Source organism: Phacochoerus africanus, chromosome 9 (genome assembly GCF_016906955.1).
Source record: "Phacochoerus africanus isolate WHEZ1 chromosome 9, ROS_Pafr_v1, whole genome shotgun sequence".
NCBI lineage: Eukaryota > Metazoa > Chordata > Mammalia > Artiodactyla > Suidae > Phacochoerus > Phacochoerus africanus.
The window spans coordinates 53,446,855-53,471,818 of record NC_062552.1 but is presented as its reverse complement, the minus strand read 5'-3'; the positions used below and the strand labels follow the sequence as shown (position 1 = coordinate 53,471,818).

Genomic DNA, 24,964 nt, shown 5'->3' with positions numbered 1-24,964 from the left:
CATGCTGGCAGAAATCCGCATCAGCTACAGACAGCTCTAAGGGAAGTCACAGAGAGGACCTGGCAGAGGGATTCCAGCTCATTAATGCTACCTCAGAGGTACAAGAGACCAAATCAGCAGTAATATTTTTAGACTGATTGTTAACTTTCTCCACTTTCACCCTTCTGTGCCAGCTCCTGTGGGTTTTACAGCTGAGTCACTGTTTGAATTTTCTGAATCTTCCCCAAGAGTACAAAGGCACCCAGAGCCTGATGGCGGCAGCAGCAATGGCAGCAAGAGCTTGGATGTGGATGCCTGTGCTGCAAGGCACTGAACTTGAGCTCAGCCTGGGCAGAGACCAGGCCCAAGACATAACAGCCAGATGCCACTTGTCTAATGAGAGTAGTTGAGTGAAAACCCAGACCAGGGGCCATTGTTTTCAGCCTGAGATACAAGGCTGCATGCCTAGAACCTTCTTCCCTATTCCAACCCTTAGTTCTAGGCTGTCTGCTCAAAGTCTATCTGAAGGTACAGGACGAGGAAGCCGGAAGGCAGCACTCATTCCGGGTATAACAGAGTGCTCTTTGCCTATGACTCCAACTCTGCACCTATACCACATCCCAACTCAGGTGGTGATCTTGTAAGTCTGAACCCCCTCCACCAACTGTGGATCCCACAGGTCCAAGGTGGCAACCAACATAAGCCTTTCTTCCTGATCCCGACCACTGGACAAGTTCTGTACCTGAAGAAACGACATACCCAAGTCTCATGTAAGGTCAGCACACATTCGGTCCCTGCACCACCTCAACTTCTTTCTCACCTAGGAAGTGCCCCACCATCACACTGCTTCCCAGACCCTCCTTCCTCTCTGCACTAAAAGCTATTCCTCAGTGGACTACTTGACTCTGGGGCAGAATCCATGTTCCAGGGTATGACAAAAACTTTCTGTAAATCAATGCCCTAAAAGCAATGAAGGTTTGGAGATTCTGATCTTTTGACAATCTGTTGGTCTAGATGATCTCTAGGAGGCAGAAGACTGGGAGACACCTTGCCTGAACTCTGCAGTTCAAAATTACCCAGAATTTACTCAGCACTCTTCATTCATTCAATAAATACTTATTAAAAAACCAGAAGCCAGGCATTGTGCTACACACTGGGAATACAGTACTGGAGAACTGGACAGTTGAGGTAGATTCGCTCGAGAACCTGGTTGTGGCCAAGAAGTCTATGTTCCACAGAGGAGGAACCCAAGCCTGTTCTGTATGTTGCCTGGAAGCAAAGCAGCAACAAAATTAAAATGCCAAGACTCCCCTCTCCTTCCAGACTGATTCAGTCTGCAGACCAAAGGGGAGCCTGCAAGTGACACAGCACAGGGAACACACTATTCACTGGTTAGAAGTTAGGGCAGAAACCAGAGAGGGTGAGCAGGTTAATCCCCAAAGGACTTCCAAAGGAGAGTGAGAGGAAACAGGCCACATCCTCTGGCATCTTTAGACACAGCATCTGGTCTGCACACTGGGCTTCCGCACAAGGCATTCATTAGGAGTCCTTATTTCTAGGTCTCCCAAAGTAGGTTCTCAGTCACCCCACTTCCTGCTGAGTAATGCAAAAGAGTCACCAGGGGAACGCAGGAAGACAAATCCACTGGGTGGCACAGCTGATGAGCTGAGTCTCAGAGTGAAGAGGGAGTCAGAACTGTCTGTCTTGTGCCCTGGCCTTGAGGGATAACCTCAGCAAGGGAACACAACACCTCTGACTGAAGAGCCCTGGGGGCTGTATAAAGACATACCTTAACATCAGTGTTCCTGCCCAACATGTTAGGGTTCTGCCTACAGGATGACAAGTATGACAGTAGAGAGCATGAGAGGTTTGGAACCAACGAGACCCAGGTTCGAATTCTGGTGGTTCTATCACTTTGGGCAGTTGACCTCTTCTGCGCACGTCGTTTCCTCATCTTTCAGATAGGAACAGTAACAGTGCCCATTTTGCAGGACCATGCCAGCCTACAGTCACGTGATATCCTTAGCATAGGAAGCAGTCGATAAATAGCGATTCTTAAGTCCCTCTCTCCCCCATCCCAGGATATCAAGGATAGCTTTCATAGCTCTCTGTTCCATTACAGGTCTTAGGATGCTGCAAGTAGGACGAAGGTAACCCTGGACACATCAATGGGGTCACTTCTAACATTTATCTCGCCCTGATGGGAAAGAAGCTTCTTTACCAGCATGAGGAGAAGAGGCACAGTCTAGAAGGGAGGGAACCCCAGAGAGCCCTACCTCCAAACCTATGTTGGCCTTACAGGCAAAACACTCAAAAACAAACTCCACCCCAGAGTCTTCCTGCAGGCCTCTGGGGCCAATGAAATTCACACAGCAGAAGGACCCTAGCCCATGGAGAAAGGTCCTCACGTACCAATATCATGCTGAGAATACAATGAAAGGCTGCCCCAGTGCAAAAAAAAAACCCCCAAAACAAACAAACAAAAACCCTTAGTGGAGGCAAATGGCAGCCCCCATCACAGCAACTATCATGCTGCATTTAGTACTTTCCCATCTATTTTTCCTTGATAGTCAGGAGGACTTTTAAGGGTAACAGCTTTATTTAATGATATACCTTCAGTGCCTAACACAGTGCCTGGCACACAGCCAGCGCTCAACATTTGTTGAATGAGTTTAGCCAAGATTTTTTAGGCAAAAGTCCTGCTATCTCCAACCTTGCCCCCCACCCCCCACATTGCTGAAAACTTAAAAGAATTATAAAAAATGGTCAGATGTGAACCCATAACCACACAGGGCAACGCTGCACAAAGCAGAGCCCAAGGAAGAAACTTGCACCACATGCCCCATGCAGAGACATGAAGGTACCAGGCTGTCTGCAGGATGAGTCCCAGACTGTCCAGAGCTGGTGAAACACCTCCTTCCTCCCTCAAGAAACTGAGCTAGTTGGTCTTCAGATGGGAAGGCAGTGTAGGCACTGGGAATGTGGGCTGCATGTTCCCGCAGTGCTGGCAAGGATGCAGCTGGCTGGTGGGAGGGCTGCATCCTACTCCAGGAGGCAGTACCCTCAATGTGGGCTTTCCAAGAAGGCCCAGTGCTCAGAGAAAGAGAGATGGCTATCAATACAGCTCCAGAATCCATGGATAACACAGGGATTAGCGAGGGGTGTGTCCTCAACCCTCAGAAAGGAAGACACACTCACACTAACCCTGCCCGTGGCCAAATCATACCACTGGGGCAACTCTCTGGTTCCCGTGAATTCTAGGGCCACAGAGTGCAGGCCTTGCCTGATCCACGAAATCATGTAATATTTATCACTAAAGTGCTAGAGATGGAAGGTGGAAAAGTAAATAAACCCCCACTTTAGAGACAAATAGCTATAAACACAGGCTTTTCAAGAGGTGGAGAAGCCGAGGAAATTATGGCTGGACTCGAGTTATTTTTTACAGCCTAATTTCAGAATGAAATTAGGTTCAGGCCCACCTCCCCAAGCCCCAAGTTAGCCCCAAGCCCCTCTTGTATTTCTTTGTGTTATAACACATTTCAGAAGGACCCCTGTAGCTAAGAGAAACCAGCGCCAAAGAAGGGCCACACCCAGTGAAAGGTAGTGCCTTGGTTAAACATTGATTGCCACAGACAGGTGCCAGTCTCCTGTGTGAGCTCCCCTGACTTTTGCTCAGTTACAGCTGTGAGGGTGAGGACAAGGTCAGGTGCAGAGGCCGCCCAGGTTGGCTTCAGAGTACCACATTCAAGAAACTACCATGGCCTCCAAGCCAACATCTCCAGGCATAGGACACCAAACAGCGACACCACACTTCCTTGCCCAGAAAACAGGGCAGTTCCTAACCTTTCTGGAAAAACCTGCATCAGCTAAATGCCAGTACTTCAAGAAATTCTACCTTAACCCAGAGGTAGTGACTTAACCCTACCCGCAAAGCAAAAAAAAAAAAAAAAAAAAATCCACCCTCTACCCCTGAACAAACGGGATTTACCAAAACAACTGGGCATTAAAATGCCAACAGACACAACAGTCCCAGGCTCTGCTAAGCATTCTAAAAAAAGACCTGCGCCAAGTAGGGTGGAGGCCAGAGAAATCAACGAGACAGTACCTTGCTGCCGTGACTGCCGGGTTCTGGAACAGGGAAGGCAGGGAGAGGGGGCAGGCTCAGTGAACCCCACCGTCAGCACCAACAGCAAAGGCCGCCCCCACCCCCATTTTCCATTTTCCTAAAGTATCTGCTGCCAATATTCTTTTTTATTAAGGTATAATTTACACAAAGCAAAATACGTAGACTTTTAAGTATAGCTATTGTATTTCTTAAGTTCACATTTCCTTTTGAATAGTCTAAGACCTGCATCTGGCCAACCCTCCCCTTGAACCACAAGAGAGAAATAAATGGGCAATGGGAAGGGATGAGCAGAAGCAGTTCAAGGGCTTGCCAAGAAGCCCCTTCAACTGCCCCATCAAATCCTTCCAAGATGACAAGCGATCCTAAAGGGGAGTGGCTCTTCCTTCATCCACTTGGTTACCCTTAACACAAAGAAAGAAAGAAAAAAAGCCTCTGTAGCTGAGAGTTACTCCACCCCACTTACCCTGCTACCCCTTTCCAGGATCAATGCTCTTAACCTTATATTAAGCCAGTTCCAATATCCCAGTATTCCCCAGCCTCACTTATGTTTAAAATTCTTCCCTTGCCACGATTCAGGGACCACCCAACCTTCACACATAGCTCCCTAGCTTTAAAAGCCACTGAGAAACAGAATCTGGACATCCAGTAATCAGCCCCTTAAGTCCCCTCCCCCACCTAAAAGTGTTTTGCTTCATCATCTCTAAGACAGGCCTGGGCACCAGGGGGTTAGCTGGATCTTTTCTGCATAAGACTGTCACCTTGGGGACCCTTCTCAGGGCCACCTCAGGTGCAGACTAACAACTCCAGGGAATTTATCAGGGTAAGTGGAAAAGCCATGCCTGCCTTTACGAGCAACCATCTGTCCTGCCACACTCACAGCCAGCATTTCCATCTTTTGCAAAACAGCTCCATGTTGTATGGGGCGGGGGGAGGCAGAGGGGAACAGAACAACTGTTGCTGTGGATATCTTCACTCACCACCCCACGCACCCCCCACCCCCAACCAACTCATTTTCTGACACTCACCGGAGTGTGTGCTGCTCTGGGCTGAGGAATCTGAGTCCTGGGTGCTCCAGGGTCGGTCCCAGCCTATGAGACTGAGGGACTGCAGGCCAAGGCACAAGTCATTTGCATCTGGGAGGCCACGGGAAGAATCTTGCGCAGAGGTGGGGAAAAGCATCCTGCTTGTAACTGTTTCTTCAGAGTCCTGGAAGTCTGCTTTGGACAAGAGGACAGCAGAAACCCCAGAGTTAAGGGCTGTTTTCCCCAGTATTCTCAACAATAAATATTAATACTAGTTTCCTCAAGCTCAGGGACCAGACATCCAAGCTGGCTGAAAGCTGCAGTCGCTGCCTCTGCACTTTTAGGGGTGTTAAAGCAACAGCAGTTGCCATACAGCCCCTCTCCCCACATACACACCCCTATCCCGTCTGCATTACAGACTGGGCCAGCATGTGATCAGGCTGCTGATGCTCCCCGCTGCCAGTGACATCAGCCGGCTGAGCCGTGCAATAGAGAGCGGCATCATCCCTCACAGAACGGGGGAGGAGCAGGAGGGGACGACAGGGAGGAGACTTGCCTCCCAGGGAAAAGAGAGCACAACAGCTACTTGGAACAGTCCGGGTGCAGTGCCGGTAAGTCAGGGTTGCAAGGCAGCGCCCTCCGGTCTCCAGCAATGGTGGCCAAGCGGCCCTCAGGCACGACTGAAGTCCTCTGCTGACAGCAAAGCCAAAACAGCAGACTGCCTGCTTGTGCAGCTCTGCCCTCCTGCCCCTCCCTTTCCCTCCCTCTGCTCTCCACCCCCAAACCCAAAAACACTCTAGTCCTGGACTCTCTCCAGCTGCTTGCTCAAGCCCTGGTTTTGCAGCCCAATGCAAAGCCTCACAATTCTGCTGGCAAAAACCTATGTGCTCGAAGTGGCCTCTGAGCAGCACCCTGACACAGCAGTGTTTGCCACTGATGATGGGACAACCTCCAGAAAAACACTGTACACTCGAACCCTGGGGAACAACACCTGGTGCTCCAGGGTTGTCAGGAGAAGCTTATCACAGAGAAAGGGGGTCAGAGCTTTGGCAGGGGGAGGAGGAGACAGAGTCACTGGGCTACTCCAAGTATGGCCCACAGTCCACAAGGAAGAGTAAGATTGGTCTTGACTAGGATACTCCACTGCTCCCAAGTTCCCTCACCCTACAAGGGTGGACCTCAATTGTGAGCAGATATATCAGGACCAGCTCCTCCTCCTGCAAATGTAGGCACAGACTGAGGAAACACTGCCCAGACAGAATCTCAGATCAAAACAAGAGAAAGTGGTATTATGCACTGTCAGAAACCCCATGTTCGGGAGCTCACATCACCCCGCTCTGTCAATACTGCTTCTCTTGCCTTCCAGGAGCACTCAGAGTATAGTGGCCAGGTGTGAGGATCACTGATGTCTCTCGCTGGCTGGGTCCTCTCTCAGGGCACTGCCCAGGACCAAAAGTAGAACACTTCTGTGACCACTCATAGTTCCAGCACAAAGCCCAGCTCCACCCAGAGCTTCTGGAACCCATGCCATGCCCTGTTCGCCAATGTTCTCTCCTGCATCAGTCCTTTCCAACATGACCTCTGGTCACAAAGCTTCTTCCTCAGAAAGGAGGGCAAAGCCAAGGTCCCAGCCTCGGCAGGCAGGCTGGCAGCACCCCACCCTGCTGGTCCTCCCATGTTACAAAAAGTAACCAGAAACAGGAAGCAAACCCACCTGGGACTGCCCAGGACAGGGTCCGAGGTGGGCAGAGTGGGGGATGATGCCGCTGGCCATAGGGACAGCTGGCCAGAGCCTCCCGAGTATACCCTTCTGTCCACAGGCACTCAGGCATAGCCTAGAGGGGAAAATGGCCAGTCTGTGGGAGGAACTCCTCCCACTGGAGTTTTTTTTTTTTTAGAGCTTTGCTGCTGTGTCATCCATCCTCGTTATTCCTGTCTGGCTCTGCTTGCTCCTTGTCTGTGTCTGTCAAAGCCTTGTTCACCATTGCACAGGCTGAGCGAGAACTCAACCATGCTGGTGTTGTCCCTACCCCAGGCCACTCCCTCCTGCTTCTTGGACCACCCTTCCCCTAAGTGAAGAATATAGTTTAAAAACAATCCATATGCATTAATTATAAAAATATAATGATTCCTCTTAACATATGCATATTTACACAACCATTCCCCCACAAACCAGCCAACTACATAGTCCCTTCCATCATGACATGCACCTACATCTAGAAGTCATTGTTTCTCCCTCCCTTCTAAAATCAAGGCATTTGGGTACAGGGCTACCTTCAGGCCCCAGCAGAAAGAATCCAATCAACCATACTCCTGCTTCCCACAGACAGTGTAGCAGACCAGCATCACCAACATCACCAGGAGCTTGTCATAAATACAGAATCTCGGGAGTTCCCGTCGTGGCGCAGTGGTTAACGAACCCGACTAGGAACCATGAGGTTGCGGGTTCGGTCCCTGCCCTTGCTCAGTGGGTTAACGATCCGGCGTTGCCGTGAGCTGTGGTGTAGGTTGCAGACGCGGCTCGGATCCTGCGTTGCTGTGGCTCTGGCGTAGGCCGGTGGCTACAGCTCCGATTTGACCCCTAGCCTGGGAACCTCCATATGCCGCGGGAGCGGCCCAAGAAATAGCAACAACAACAACAACAACAAAAGACAAAAAACAAAAAAAATTAATAATAATAAATAAATAAATAAATAAATACAGAATCTCAGGCTCTACCTGAGACGTATGGAATTGATCTACATTTTAACAAGATTCCCAGTTGATATTAATGCACAGAAAAGTTTGAGTGGCACTGATCTATACAACTACCACAAACCTCCCAACCCAAGCAGAAAGATCCCAAGTCTGAGCAGCTGGTCCATTTAAGGCCATTTAGGAACAAATGGCTACAAGCATCCAGAAGCCTGGAGATCTAAATACAGTATAACTCTCTCTTTACTCCCAGCACCCCCACTAAGACATCATCTTTATCCTTACCCAGACATTCTCCACTCCACTGTTTCTTTAAGATAAAGGCTTTCACTATTATCATAGGATTTCTTCACTATATCTTTTTTTTTTTTTCCGCTTTTTAGGGCTGCACCCGAGGCATATAGAGGTTACCAGGCTAGGGGTCCAATTGGAGCTGCAGCTACCGGCCTATACCACGGTAACACCAGATCTGAGCCATGTCTATGACTTACACCAGAGCTCACAGCAATGCCGGATCCTTAACCCACTGAGAAAGGCCAGGGATCAAAACCACAACCTCATGGTTCCTAGTCGGGTTCATTAACCATGGAGCCACTGAACTCCACATAGCTTCTATTAATTTGAAGATGCAGTGATGAGGAGTTCCCATCATGGCGCAGTGGAAACAAACCCAACTAGAAACTGTGAGGTTTAGGGTTTGATCTCTGGCCTTACTCAGTGGATTAAGGATCCGGCATTGCCATGAGGTGTGTAGGTCACAGATGTGGCTCGGACCCCGCATTGCTGTGTCTATGGTGTAGCCCCGTCAGCTATAGCTCGGATTCGACCCCTAGACTGGGAACCTCCATATGCTGTGGGTGCGGTCCTAAAGAGACAAAAAAAAAAAAGAAGATGTGGTACATATACACAATGGAATACTACTCAGCCACAAAAAAGAACAAAATAATGCCATTTGCAGCAACATGGTTGCAACTACAGATTCTCATAGTAAGTAAAGTAAGTCAGAGAGAGGCAAATAACCATATATCACTTATGTGTGGGATCTAAAATATGGCAAAAATGAGACTATATAACAGAAACAAATTCATGGACATAAAGAACAGACTGGTTGCCAAGAGGGAGGGAGTGGGATGGACTGGAAGTTTCGGGTTAGTAGGCACAAACTATTACATTTAGAATGGAAGAGCAATGAGGTCCTGTTGTATAGCACAGGGAACTCTATCCAATCACTTGCAACAGACCATGACAGAAGATAAAAGGAGAAAAAAAATGTATATAAATGTGTAACTGGTCAATTTGCTGTGCAGCAGAAACTGACAGCAACAGTGTACATCAACTGTAATTTTTAAAAACTTTAAAAAATAAATAAATAAAACATTCTCTCAAAAAAACAAAACACTCCAGGCCCCAGATTGTTTCACTGGTAAATACTACCAAAATTTAGAGTACTGTAAATTTTACATAAATTCTTCCAAAGAACAGGAAAAAAGGAACTTCCCAATTTGTTTCAAGAAGCTAGTATAACCTTGATACTAAGGATATTTTAAGGAATGAAAATTACAAGCTAATGTCTTTTGCGCATCAATACAAAAATCCTGACGACATTTGCAAATCAATCCTAGCGATATACTACATAAAATACTTTATGACCAAGCTGGGTTTGTTCCAGGAATGCCAACTTGGTTTTACTTTGGTATCTTTTCTGAATGTTAGCCCCACTTTTTTTTTTTTTAAGAAGAGTCAAATGAACAGATGTAGGAAAAAAAAAATCATTTAACACCCAATCATGATTTTTTAAAAAATCTTCTCAGAATTCCCATCATAGCTCACTGGAAACAAACCTGACTAGTATCCATGAAGACCGCAGGTTCGATCCCTGGCCCTGCTCAGTGGGCTAAAAGATCTGGCATTGCTGTGAGTTGTGCTGTAGGTCGCAGACGTGGCTCGGATCTGGCATTGCCGTGGCTGTGGTGTAGGCCGGCGGCCACAGCTCCAATTGGACCCCTAGCCTGGGAACCTCCTTGTGCCTCGAGTGCGGCCCTAGAAAAACAAAAGACAAAAAAAAATTTGAAAAATCTTCTCAGCAAATTCTAAAAAGAAATTAATTTCCTTTACCAAATAAAACCCATCTAAAAAACTTCAGCTAACAAACTTAATAGTAAAATGCTGAAATCTTCCAACTCCTGAACTCCTTCCACAGGACTAGAAACAAGGTACAGATGCTGCTTATCATCACTTGTACTCAACAGTCTACTGCATACTCTAAGCCAGTGAAAAATAACAGGAAAAAAGGTAGAAGGACTCAAAAGGAAAAACAAAACATTTATAATTTACAGACAACACATTTATGTATGTAGAAAATCCCTAAGAATCTCTAAGTAAACTCAATATTTACAAGTAAATTTAGCAAGGTCACTGAAGGCAATATCCAAAAAGCTTTTCTATGTACTAGAAAACAATCGGGAAATATATTTCTTTAAATCCCATTCAGAATATTAAACAAAAGAAAATCAACCAAGAAAGCTTCTCATTGATAACACAAAAAATCCTCATTTCTATGTATGATATGAAAATGATAACTATTTTAAAAAGTCAGTAAATTTGAACAATCTTAAAATGAAGAACTTATGTTCATCAAAAGACAAATTAGAAGACAAAAAAGACAAGCCAAAAAGTAGGCAATAATAGCGATGCATATATCCAACAAAGGTGCCTACAAATCTGATTCACCCAACTGAAGACAGCATCAAGGACTTGCATAAGCACATTACGAAATAATATTTCAAATGGCCAACAAAAACCTGGAAATGCTGAATCTCAGCAGATATTAATAAGATACAAAATTTAAAACACAATGCAATATTACTCCATTCCACAAAAACAGTTACAAGAAAAAGCACTAATGCCAGTACATGGTTATGGTGTGAAGAAGCTGGCACTGACATACCCTGCTAGTGGAAAAGTAAAATGATACAACCTCTTAGGAAAAGTTTGGCATTATTTGTTACGTTTGAAGATACACCTAGATAGACAACTTGTGTGCCAGGATTCATGCACAACAGTATTCATTACACCACTGTTTAACAGCCCCAAACTGGTAACAACCCAAATGTTAAACATCGAAACTGATAAACTGTTAGATAGTTCATAACATCAATGCCAACAAACTACAGTTGCATGTAGCATGGATGAGTTTTGCAACAAGCCATCCAAAAAAGAATACAATATGGAATTCAAAATTTAAATACTTTTTAGGGATATATGCATTAGGTTGAAATCTATCAAAATAAGCACAGAAAGAGAAATGGTTATATCTAGAGAAAGAGAAATGTGCTCATTAGGGAAAACATGGGGAACTTCTGGTGTTACTGGTAATGCACGAAGTAGTTATAATGTTTATAATTTATTAGAGTGTATAATGGTTCTAGCAATCTTCTAGATATGCATGCTATACTTCATTTAGAAAAGTCAAACCAACCAGTCTAAAAATGAATCAGGAGTTTCTGTCATGGCTCAGCAATAATAAACCTGACTGGTATCCATGAGGACATGGGTTTGATCCCTGGCCCCACTGAGTGGCTTAAGGAGCCAGTGTTGCCATGAGCTCTGGTGTAAGTTGCAGATGTGGCTCAGAAACGGCATTGCTGCGGCTGTGGCTGTGACATAGGCCAGCAGGTATAGCTCCAATTTGACCCTTAGCCTAGGAACTTCCATATGCCACACGTGTGGCAATAAAAAGAAAAAACAAAAACAGAAAAGAAGCAGCCAGAGTAAGTTCCAAATATGTGACATAAGTGCATATACACGCACATCAAAACTGCAACTAAAATCTTAGATGTTAGGAGGATTCTGGGAAGATGAAAGAGAAGGAAGCACCAGGAATCTGTCTCCCCAGCTAGAGCACTAGCAGAATCTGTATGATGCAACCATTTCAGAATTCTAGAGTCATGAAGGTTTGAAACTTCCAGAGGAAGACTCAGAAGGCAAACTGCTATTAATTTCAGTCAATTTCAGCTCTCAGTACAAGAATGCTACCCACCTCCCACCCCAAGCTGTCCACATGTTCCTGTAGCAGCTTGTATACAGCTGTGGGAGTCAGGGTGGGCAAAAAGGACCTTGTCCTCCAAATACTGGGGATCTTTGGTCTGATCACTAACTGCTGCTTCTGCTCACAAACATGCAGAGGTGGGCAGCCATTGTTGCAGCAATTGAAACGAAAATTTCACTAGAGGGATTCAGAAGCAGATTTGAGCAGGCGGAAGAATCAGTGAAACTGAAGATAGGACAGTAAAAATTATCAAGGCCAAGGAACAGGAAAAAAGAAAGACTTCAGTGAACAGAACCTCATGGAGCTGTGGAACACCATCAAGTAGGCTAACAAATGCACCATGGGGGACCTAGGAGAAGAGAGAGAGAGAAGCCCAATATTTGAATGATGGTTGTAAACTTCTGAAATCTGTGGTGTTACCAGTTAAATCCTTGGCCCAGCACAGTGGGTTAAATGATCTGTCATTGCCACAACTGCAGCTCAGGTCACAGCTGCAGTGTGGATTCGATCCCTGGCCTGGGAACTTTCATATGCTACGGGTGCAGCCATTTAGAAAAAAAAAAAAGTGAGGGAAAAATTAAGACATGCCCAGATAAACAACAGCTGAAGGACCCCATGACCACCAATTGGTCCTGCAAGAAATGCTCAAGGGAGTCTTATAAAGTGAAATGAAAGGATCCTGAACAGTAACTTGAAGCCGTGTGGAGGAAAAAAAGATCTCAATAAAGGTAAATACACAGGTAATTATAAAAGTAAGTATAACTGTAAATGGTTTATAGCTGTATCCTTTGTTTTTCTACATGATTTAGGAGACAATACATTTAAAGAAGAAAATAATTATAACATAAAAAAAGCTAGTACTATTATAACTTTTTTAATTCCAAATCTTGTTGTCTACAGAATTTAGGAGACTAATGATTTTTTTATTTTTATTTTTTTATTTTTTTCCCCCAGCTACACCCACAGCATCTCGAAGTTCCCAGGCCAGGGAGCTAATCCAAGCCCCAACTGTAACCTACGTCAGAGCTGCAGCAATGCCAGATCCTTAATCCACTGTGCCGGGCGAGGGATCGAACTGGCAACACCACAGAAACAAGCCAGATCATTAGCCCACCACACCACAGTAGGAATTCCAACTAATGCATTTTTTAAATTATTAATTTATGTTTTGGAACATACATAGTTTAAAGGCACAATTTTATGGCATCAATAATTGAAAGGAGTGGGGACAGAGCTATAGAAGAGCAGAGGTTTTTTCTATGTTATGGAAACGAATCTGCTGTAAACTCAAATTAGAGTATTAAAACCTTATGACATTAAATGTAATCCTCATGGCAGCCACAAAGAAAACAGCTATAGAATTTACATAAAGGGATATTAAGAATGGATATAAACATTTAACTACTATAAATTAACTAAACACAAAAGAGGACAATAATGCAGGAAATTAGAGACAAAAAGGCTCTAAGACTTTAACAACAAATTAACAAATTAACACAATGACAAAAGTCCATCTTCTCCTTATGAGCAATTACTTTATATCATGTAAATGGATTAAACTCTCAAATCGAAAGACAGAAATATACAGAATAGATTAAAAAAATGACCCACATATGTCCTGTCTACAAGATACTCACTTGAGATCCAAAGATACAAACAGTTTGAAAGTACAAAGAGAAAAATAAATTCTACAAAAATCAAAGAAAGCAAGAGAGCAGGGGTGGCTATACTAATGTCAGGCAAAACAGACTATGTCAAAAAAAGGCTAAAAGAGACCAAAAAATGGTATTATGTATTAATGAAAGGCTCAATATATAGCCAGAATATACACACACACACACATATATACACACACACACATATATATAACATTTATAAGCATTTATGCATGCAATGATAGTCCATCAAAACATATGAAGCAAAAACTAACAACTGAAGAAATAGATGGTTCTATATCTATTAAGTTGGAGATTTAAATATCCTAACTCATGATAATGAATAGAATAAGACAAGATATTTAAATAAGGAAATACAGGACCTGAATAATACAATAAACCAACTAGATCTAGGAGATGTATACAGAAAATTCTACTGAACAATGAATACACATTCTCAAGTGCACATGGAACACATTCTAGTGTGAACCATTATCTTCTCTGACAATGACAGGGCAGAGTTCGAAATCAACAGCAAAAGTAAAACTGAAAAGTTCACAAAACTGTGGAAACTAAGCAACACACTTTTAAACAACCAATGGATCAAAGAAGGAATCAGAAGGGAAATTAAAAGATATTTTGAGACAAATGAGACCAAAAACACAATATATGAAAACTTACAGGATGTAGAAAAAGTGGTGCTATGAAGGAAATTTTTATCTGTAAAAGCGCACGTTAAAAAGAAAGAAAGATCTCAAATCAATATCCTAACTTTACAACTTAAGAACTAGAAAACAAACTAAACCAAAGCTAGAAGAAGGAAGGGAAGAAAATAATAAAGATTAGAGCAGAGATATCAAAAAACAAACAACTCAATCAAAAAAAGGAGAAGACCTAAATAGACATTTTTCCAAAGAAGACATACAGATGGCCAAAATACACACGAAAAGATGCTCAACACCACTAATTATTAGAGAAATACAAATCAAAATTACTGAGTACCACCTTACACAAGCCAAAATTCCACAAACAATAAATGCTGGAGAGGGTGCAAAGAAAAGGGAACCTTCTTACACTGTTGGTGGGAATGTAAACTGGTGCAACCACTATGGGAAACAGTATGGAGGTTCCTCAGAAAATTAAAAATAGAACTACTGTATGATCCAGCAATCACACTCCCGGGCACCTAACCTGAGAAAGCAATAATTTGAAAAAGTACATGGACCCCAGTGTTCACTGCAGCACTATTTACAACAGCCAAGACGTGGAAGTAACCTAAATATCCACCGACAAAGGAATGTATAAAGAAGATATAAGACACATATACAATGGAATATTACTCAGCCATAAAAAAGAATGAAGTAATGCCATTTGCAGCAACATGGATACAACTAAAGATTATCATACTAAGTGAAGTCAGTGAAAGACAAACATATGCTATCAATTATACGTGGAATCTTTTTTAAAAAGGATAAAAATGAACTTAATTGCAGAACAGGAACAGACCTACAGACTTTGGAAAGCTTATGGTTAACAATGGAGACTGGGGTGGGGGAGGGATGGACTGAGGGTTTGGGACTGGCATATGCACACAAGAGCTACATGGAATGATTGGCTAATGGAGACCTGCTGTATAGCCAGAGAACTCTACCCAATATTCTGTGATAATCTATGTGGGAAAAGAATATGAAAGAGAATGGATGTGTGTACAGGTATAAGTGAATCACTTTGTTGTATGAAATTATCAAGATACTATAAATCAATTATACATCAATAAAACTTTAAAAAACTAAAAAAAGGTTAGAGCAGAGATAAATAACATAGAAAACAGAAAAATTAATAAAACCAAAAGCTGGTTCTTTAAAAACAGCAACAAAATCAACAAACAGGCATGCTAAGAAATCCTGAAGAGAGAAAACTCAAATTACTAAATAAATAATTGAAGTGAGGACATTGCTACCTAGTCTACAGAGCTAAAAAGGACTAAAAGAATACTGTGAACAACTGTATACCAAAAAATTGGAGAACTTAACACAATGGACAAATTCCTAGAAATATATAACCTACAAAAACTAAATCACAAAGAAACAGATAAACTGAATAGATGTATTATTAGTAACAAGACTGACTCCATAATCAAGACTCTCCCAACATATTAAAGCCCCAGGCCTGCAGCACATGGTTTCACTGGTGAATTCTACCAAATATTTAAAAAATAACTAATACCAACCCTCCCCAAGCCTTTCCAAAAAACTGAAATGAAACCAGCATAGTCCTGATTCCAGAAAAAGGCACCAGAAGAAAATTATAGACGAGTATCCTTTATATGAACACTGATATAAAAATCCCCAACAAAATACTAGCAAACAGAAATCAACAGCACACTAAAAAGATAACCAAATGGGATTTATTTCTGGAAAGCAAGGATGATTCAACATACCAAAAAAAAAAAAAATTTAATGTAATACACCACAACAAAATGAAGAGAAAAAACCCCCAATGTAATCAGTTCAATTGATGCAGAAAAACATTTGTCAAAATTCAAAACCTTTTCATGATAAAACACTCAAAATAGGAACAAAAGGAAATTACCTCCACATAATAAATACCATATACATAAAACTCACATAAGATATCATTCTCAATAGTGAAAGACAAAGTTTTTTCTTAAGATCAGGAACAAAGCAAAGGTGTTTGCATTCACCATTTCTACTCAACATAGCAATGGAAGTTCTGGCCAGAGCAGTTAGCCAAGAAAAATAAATGAAAGGCAACCGAGTTAGAAACGAAGAGGTAAAATTGTCTATGCAGAAAATTGCATCTTATATGCAGAAAACCCTAAACTCACAAAACACTTAACAGAATAAATGAATTCAATAAAACTAGCAGATATAAAGTCGACACATACAAATGGGTTGCGTTTATATACACAATAAATAATCTGAAAAGGAAATTACAAACACAATTCCATTTATCATAGTATCAAAAGAATAAAATACTTAGGAATTAACTTCACCAAGAAGGTAAAAGTTGTACAGTGAAAAGCACTGCTGAAAAATTAAAGGGACATAAATAAATGGAAATGCAACACATGTTCATGAATTAGAAGACTTAATGTTATTAAAATGTCAATACTACCCAAAGCAATCTAAAGAGTCAACGCAATCCGTACCAAAACTCCAATGATACATTTTTTTGAACAGGAAAAACCCATCCTAAAATTCATATGGAATCTCAAGCAACCCCAAATAGCCAAAACAATCTTGAAAAAGAACAAAACAGAAGGACTGTTTCCTGATTTTAAAACTTACTACAAACTACAGCAATCAAAACAGGGTAGAATTAGCATAAAGAGAGACATACAGACCAATGGAAAAGAAGAGAGGGCATATAAATCACTGCATATACAGTCAAATGATTTTTGACAGGAATACCAAGATCATTCAATGGGGGAAAGAACAGTCTCTTCAACAAATGGTGCCTAGAAAACTGGATATCCACATGCAAAAGGATAAAGCTGAACCTCTTTACTCAACACCCTTTTACTCAAAGTGGATCGAGACCCTAAATATAAAACCTAAATCAATAAAACTCTTTAGAACAAAACAGAGGACAAAACCTTAACAATATTGGATTTGGCAATGATTTTTTTCTTTTTACTTTCTTTCTGCTTTTTAGGGGCACAGCTGTGGCATATGGAAGTTCCCAGACTAGGGGTTGAATTGAAGCTGCAGCTGCCAGCCACAGCCACAGCAACTCAGGATCCAAGCCACGCCTGCAACATACACCACAGCTCACAGCAATGTGTGATCCTTAACCCACTGAACCCAGCTGGGTTCATAGTCCACTGAGCCAAAACAGGAACTCCCTTTTTTATTTATTTTTTAATGATTTCTTTAATATGACTCCAGAGACACAAGTAACAAGGAAAAAATGAGATATTAGACTTCATGAAAATCTAAAAATTTTGTACATCAAAAGACTCTATCCGTGGAGTAAAGCGTCAACTCTCAGAATGGGAGAAATATTTGCAAATCATGCATCTGATAAGGAATTAATATCCAGAATATATAGAGAACTCTTGAAACTCAACAAGAACCCAAATAACCTAGTTAAAAAATAATCTAATTCAGGGAGTCCCTGCTGTGGTGCAATGGATTAAGAATCCAAATGCAGCAGCTCGAGTCACTCCGGAGGTGCAGTTCAATCCCTGGCCTGGGAACGTCCATATGCCACAGGGGTGGGCAGACACACACACACACACACAAACTAATTCAAAAGTGGGCCAAGGGCTTGAACAGATATTTCTCCAAAGAAGATACAAAAACGGCCAATAAGTACATTAAAAGATGCTATAACATCACTCATCACTGGAGAAATGCAAATTAAAAACTACTTCACATTCATTAGAGTGGTTACTATCCAAAAAAAAAAAAAAAACAAAACAAAACAGAAAACAAGTGTTGGTGAGGGTGGAGAGAAAGTCGAACCCTCGTGCACTAACTGTGGGAATGTAAAATGGAACAGCCTCTGTGGAAAACAATGACAATTTGCTCAAAAAATTAAAAACAGAGTTACCACATGATCCAGCAATTACACCTCTTGGTATATTCCCAAAAGAGTTGAAAGAAGGATCTCAAAGAAATATTTGTACTCTCGTGTTCATTCACAGCAGCAACATTCATAATAGATAAAATGTGGAAGCTAACTGAGTATCCATCAGCGGATGACTAGAGAAGCCAAAGGTAGTATTTATGTATAATGGAGTATTATTCGGAGTATTATTCGGAGTATTATTCAGTATTTGGAAAAGAAAGGAATTCCAAAACATGCTAAAACATGGATAATCCTTGAGGACATTATGCTAACATAAAATAAGCAAGTCACAAAAAAGAAAAATATAGTATGATTCCATTCATATGAGGTAAAGTAGTCAAAACCATAAAGACAAAGCATAATGGTGCTTGGCAAGGACTGGGGAAAGGGGAGAAGAGGAATTATTGCTTAGTGGGTACAAAATTTCAATTTTATAAGATTAGAGTTATGTGAATGAATGGTGCCAATATCTGCACAACAATACGAATTTAATATCACCAAACTATACACACTTAAAAATGGTTAAGCTGGAAAATTTTGTCCAGCAAAAAAAAGAAAAAAAATCCTAGATGTTATCACTATTGAATGTGGCAAAAGTATAATTGATTTGAACATAAATTTAGGGCCTCTTTTGGCTGAAGGCATCCAGTTTGTGAGGATGAATTCATTAATCAACTACATAATGATACCCATCATGTGCCAGGCCCAGTACGGAAGACTAGGAACCCAAGATTATTTAAGACTTGGTCCTTGACTTCACAACTCTTAGTCTAGGAGTTCCCTTTGTGGCTCACAGGTAATGAATCCGACTAGTATGCATGAGGACACAGATTCAACCCCTGGCCTTGATCAGTGGGTTAGGGAATCCGGCATTGCCATGAGCTGTGGTGTAGGTTGCAAATGCAACTCAGATCTGGTGTTGCTGTGGCTGTGGTGTAGGCCGACAGCTGAAGCTCCAATCTGTCCCCTAGCCTGGGAACTTTCATATGCTGCAGGTGCAGCCCTAAAAAAAAAAAAAAAGAAAAAAGACTCAGTCTAAACCTGAAACCAGTAGTTCACCTTTTAAAAACACATGAGGCTTGGATCTGGCATTGCTATGGCTATAGAATAGGCCAGGCAGCTGTAGCTCCAGTAAGACCCTTAGCCTGGGAATCTCCATATGCTGTGAGTGCGGCCTTAAAAAGACCAAAAACAAACAAACAAAAAAGGAGTTCCCGTCATGGCGCAGCACAGAAACGAATCCGACTAGGAACCATGAGGTTTCGGGTTTGATTTCTGGCCTCTCTCAGTGGGTTGAGGATCCTGAGTGGTGTAGTTCGCAGACACGGCTCGAATCTGGCGTTGCTGTGGCTGTGGCGTAGGCCATCAGTTGTAGTTTCGATAAGACCCTTAGCCTGGGAATCTCCATACGCCATGAGTGCAGCCTTAAAAAGACAAAAAAAAAGAAAAAATAAAAATACATGACCCCAGCAATGCTCTCACAACTGCATGCTTTATATACACACACCATCATAATCATCATTTAGTGAATGAGTTCAGTTATGGGCATCATTCAACATGATATTCAACACATATCTTATTTCAGCTTCACAAAAATCCTATAAATGTGTACTATTACTACTCCTGTGTTACAGTTCAGGAAACTTCACCTCCGAGAGTTGGACAAGGTTAGAGCAAGAAAGTAGCACAGCCAGGATTTGTTCTCAAATAACCTGCATCCAGAGCCTGCACTTTATTTTGTATCAGTTTACTACGAAATGGGTAAACTGAATACACCTTTTCAAAATTATACTTTAACCTCCCCACTTTGAGAATATATATGTTTACATTTATAACACCACCCAGTGGGTCAACAAACAATCTAGAAGAGCGAATGATCTTGCTCCACGCTATTGAGCCAAAGAGACAATGCGAACATGTTAGGCAGGAGAATGTGAGAAAAGTTCCCAGAAGTGATAACCAAGCTAATCTTGAAAAAGAATAGCATTTTTCTAAGCAGAGAATATTCAATTTAATATTCTGCTTAACAATTCTACTATGTGCTAGAACAGCACTCCCTGTGTAATTTCATATGTCAGTAATTTTAATTATATAATACATGATGGAATCTCAAGAAACACACCAAACACAACAGTATAATGGAAAAGAACCCTGGGGCACAGTTCTAGAGATCTTTTCTGGGCTGATGCCAGATCACATATGCTACATGTATTCTTTTAACTGCAGAAAATATTGAATAATATAAACAAGACAAAATTAAGTCGGCTTTACACCCAGATTGACTGAAATTTTGAAATATGACAGTAACTAAGAACTACAAAGATATGGAGAAAAACTCTCATGAAATCCTGGCCTGATTGCAAACTGTTACATTCTCTTTGAAAAATAAGTTAGCAACTTAAAGTTTAAAGACAGGCAACCAATTACTCTCGCAATTCACATCTAGGTGCATATGGTGAAGAAATTATTACTACGTGCACACAAGGAGATATAAACAAGTACTATATAATAACAGAAAACTGGAGTTAGACCTAAACATCTACCAGCAGAGATTAGATAATGTATATATTTATGTAAAATACTAATACACAGTATTTAAGATGCACTGGTTTGACTTAAATATCAATATGGACACAAAGTAAATGGAATAACACATGGGAAAAAAAAGAAAATATCAGAAAGACAACACATTTACACAATTTATGTAAACCTTAAAAGTACAACATTTAGGAAGAAGTTATGAGGGGTCTTCTTAGATGCTGGTAACATTCTGTATCTTGATCTGAACTATGGTTTTACCTATGGATATATTTTCTTTATGATAATTCGCCCCATTGTATCTGAGGTGTGCACTTTCCTAGATGTTATGTTGTATTCATTTAGAAAGTTAAATCACTAAACAATGTTTATAGACATATACATGTAAGTATAAAGGAAATACACCAATTTTAGGAGAGTCATTACCTCTAGGAGGGAGAGAGGCAAATTTTTTATTTAACGTCTTATGTTGCCTTAAAAAAGGTTTGAATCAAATACATCAAAATCTTAACATTTGATAAAGATGGGTAGTATGTACACAGGGATAGTTGATTTTCTTCTCTTTATTTTAAAATGTTTAATAGTAAAAAGTTCTCTGCAAAAGCAAAACAAGTACATTTAAAGCCTACCATTCAGATAACCACTGTTTTGAAACTGTTGACAGCTCTACTGAGGCGTAATTGACATCATAAACTGCATATATTTAAAGAGCAAATTTTGATGTTTCAACATTATGCATGAAACCATCACCATCGTCAAGGTAATAAATATATTCATCATCCCCAAGTTTCCTCATGTGCCTTGGTAATCCCTCTCTTTTCCCATCCCTGTACCTCTTTCCCCAGTAAACCATGGATTTGCTTTCTATCATTATAGCTTAGTTTGTATCTTCTAGAATTCCGTTTAACTGGAATCATATAGTATATAATCTTTTTTTGTCAGGCTTCTTTCACTGAGTCTAATTCTCCTTAGATTCATCTATGTTGTAGCATGCATTGATAAAAATATTCTTTTGTATGGACATGCCATGATTTGTTTATCCATTTACCAACTGATGGACATTCAGGTCAGCTATCACAAATAACTATGAACATTTGTGCACAAGTCTATCTACGGATACGTGCTTTCATTTCTCTTAAGTGTGACTACTACTCCCTAAATTTGTTAAAGTCAATAAAAACAGGAAAAGTGAGAAACTGTCATACTGTCTAGAAGAGCCTAAACAGACATGGTGACTAAATGTAATATGGGATCTTGGTACAAAAAAAAAGGACATTAGGCAAAAAATATGGAAATTCAAATAAAAGATGCACCCTATAGTATCAATACTGGTTCATTTGTTAACTGTGACAAATGGGACAAAAATTCACCATACTAATGTCAGATGTTAGCAGTAAGGGAAACTGGAAGTGGAATATAGAGAAACTCTATTATCTTTGTCATTTTCCTATAAATAAAAAACTATTCTGGAGTTTCCTGGTGGCTCAGTAGATTAAAGATCTGGCATTGCCATTACTGTGGCTCTGGTTACTGCTGTGGTGCAGGTTTGATCCCTGGCCTGGGAACTTCTGCATGCTGCAGGTGCAGCCGACCCCCCCCCCCCGGCCCCCAAATTATTCTAAAGTAAAAGTTTCTTTTAAAAAAGTGTGAGTGGAATGTTAGGTAAGCATTTAACTTTTTTAAAGAATCTACGAGGAGTTTCCCCTGTGGCCAGGTGAGTTAAAGATTCAGAACGGTCACTGCAGTGGCTTCGGTCACTGCTACGGCACAGGTTCAATCCCTGGCCCAGGAATTTCCACATCCTGTGGGCACAGCCGAAAAAATAAATTAAAAAAAAATTTTTAAAGAAATTAGAAAAAAAATCTACCAAACTGTTTCCCAAAGAGTTGTGCTATTTTGCATTCCTACCAGCAGTTTATGAAAGTTCCAGGTCTCCCACATTTCTAACAATTCTTGGTAAGGTCAGTCCTCTTAATTTTAGACATTCTAATAGGTGTGTACATTGTTAATATTTTAATATAAAATTGTTGGTGTATATTTTGCCAAGATATTTGAAAAAAGTATGCACATGCAGGCACACACATAAGATCAGCAAGATCCAATTTCTTAGTTCCTATTGGCAAACATGCAGCTGCTTAAATCCAAATCTCTCCATACATCTTTCAAAACCACATGGATCAACAAAAGTGAATAAAAGTGCTTGTAGCCTGAAACTACAGAATATTTAGGAAATAGAACATCATAAACTTAAATGTAAGAAGGATTCAAATTTCCCAAAGTAGTATGTATACTCAGCTCCGGACTTCACATTGGAACACATTAGGCAACGACAAGCAAACAGAAAATGACACAGAAAAATTATAATTTACAGGAAGTTCCTTTGTGGGAGAACAGGATAAGGATCCAGTGTTGCTGCAGCTGTGGCAGAGGTTGCAACTGTCGCAAGGGTTCAATCCCCGGCCTGGGAACTTCCACGTGCTGTAGATGTGGCCAAAAGGCACATTATAATTTACAACAGCATTAGAGACTTACCCAGACCTCGAGATAAACCTTAAAAAATGTCCAAGACATCTAGAAAACATTGAGAAAAATTAAAGACCTGATCAATGAAAAGACATACTAGCTTTGTTGAATTCAAAGATTTGTTGTCAACATATTCTTTTCACAAATTGATTCACAGATTCAAGGCAATCCCTAAAGAAAAATGAGTCTAAGACTTGAAGGAGCACTTCAAGAAAGAAAATATCAAAAGGTCAACAAACATATGAAAAGGTGTTCAACTTCATGAGTTATCAAAGAAACGAAAATTAAAACTGCAACAGAGATGCTATTACACACTCATCAAAATGGCCAAAGTGACAAAGACAATACCAGTTGTTGATGAGGATGTGGAACAACCCAAAGCATCTGACACTGTCACGAATGTCAACTGGCACAATCACTGTGAAACATCGCCTGGCAGCATCTACTAATGCTAAAAACATACACACCCCTATAAGCCAACACTTTCCTAGGATTACACTCAATAGAAATAAGTTCACCAAAAGGCATGTTCATAACAGCACTATTCATAATAGCCCCAAACGCCTATTAAAGGTAGAATGAAAAAGCCTGGGTATATTTATACAACATAACACTGTACAGCAATGAGAACCAATGATCCACAACCACTGCCTGAAATATGCATGAATCTCACAGATGAAAAGTATATATTTGTTATCTTATTATATATGTTCAAAAACAGGCAAAACTGTTCATGCATTTAAATGCCAATTTGATGGTTTACTCTTCACTAGTTAAAAGACTTCAGGGCTCTAAGAAGGTTTCTCATCTACTGCTTCTATACATGTGTGGATATACAAGATGTGTTCGGTGCATGAATATTCATTGAATTTTCATATTTACCATTTGTATACTTTTCTCTTTGTATGTTATACTTCAATAGAAAGTTAAACTTTTATCAGTTAACTGTTAAAGCCATATATTAAGGTTCCACAAAATTTTGTGGGAAACAAGACTTCTCAAGAGTAATTTCAACTGTCTCTTGTTAACTGAGACTGAATATATTAAAATTTATTTCAGAATACCTTTTCAGATAATTAAGTGACGGTACTGTTTAATGATCCTCCAGAATAAGAAAGAAATCCATTTCGGAGAGAAATTCAATATATTGGACTACAACTCTACACTTCCTTGGTCCTAAATTTAAAGTTGGTAGCTCATCTAGATCTGGGAGTTGCTGGTTACATGCTTGTTTTCAGTTTGTGAGCTCTTCACTTATGATGTATGCTTTTCTTTTTTTTGTCTTTTGTCTTTTTTTTTTTTAGGGCCGCACCCACGGCATATGGAGGTTCCCAGGCTCCGGATCTAATTGGTGCTGTTGCTGCCAGCCTACACACAGCCACAGCTACACAGGATCCGAGCCGCATCTGTGACCTACACCACAGCCCAAGGCAACACCAGATCTTCAACCCACTGAGCAAGGGCAGGGATCGAACCCGCAACCTTATGGCTCCTAGTCGGATTCGTTTCCACTGCGCCACGACAGGAACTCCGAAGTATACTTTTCTGTATGTGCATTATACTTCAATAATAAAAGTTTTTCGGAGTTCCCGTTATGGCACAGTGGTTAACGAATCTGACTAGGAACCATGAGGTTGCAGGTTCAATCCCTGGCCTTGCTCAGTGGGTAAAGGATCTGGCGTTGCTGTGAGCTGTGGTGTAGGTTGCAGACATGGCTCAGATCCCACATTGCTGTGGCTCCAGCTCTGATTCGACCAGGGCCTGGGAACACCCATATGCTGCA

The 24,964-nt window shown here is 41.0% G+C and overlaps 1 protein-coding gene across 6 annotated transcripts in view; it reads right to left on the bottom strand.

The window, feature by feature from the left end:
- CPEB1 (cytoplasmic polyadenylation element binding protein 1) overlaps window positions 1-24,964 on the bottom strand; it is an 80,350-nt gene that overhangs the window by 24,842 nt on the left and 30,544 nt on the right. For 4 of the 6 annotated variants that reach the window (XM_047796347.1, XM_047796343.1, XM_047796345.1 and 1 more), the window contains exon 3: window positions 5,131-5,319. In XM_047796347.1, coding sequence (XP_047652303.1) covers window positions 5,131-5,284 — 154 coding nt within the window. In that variant the 5' untranslated portion in view covers window positions 5,285-5,319. Of the gene's footprint in view, window positions 1-5,130; window positions 5,320-5,683; window positions 5,838-6,841; window positions 6,948-24,964 lie in introns of those variants that run through there. The other 2 variants (XM_047796346.1, XM_047796348.1) reach the window with 2 other exon arrangements.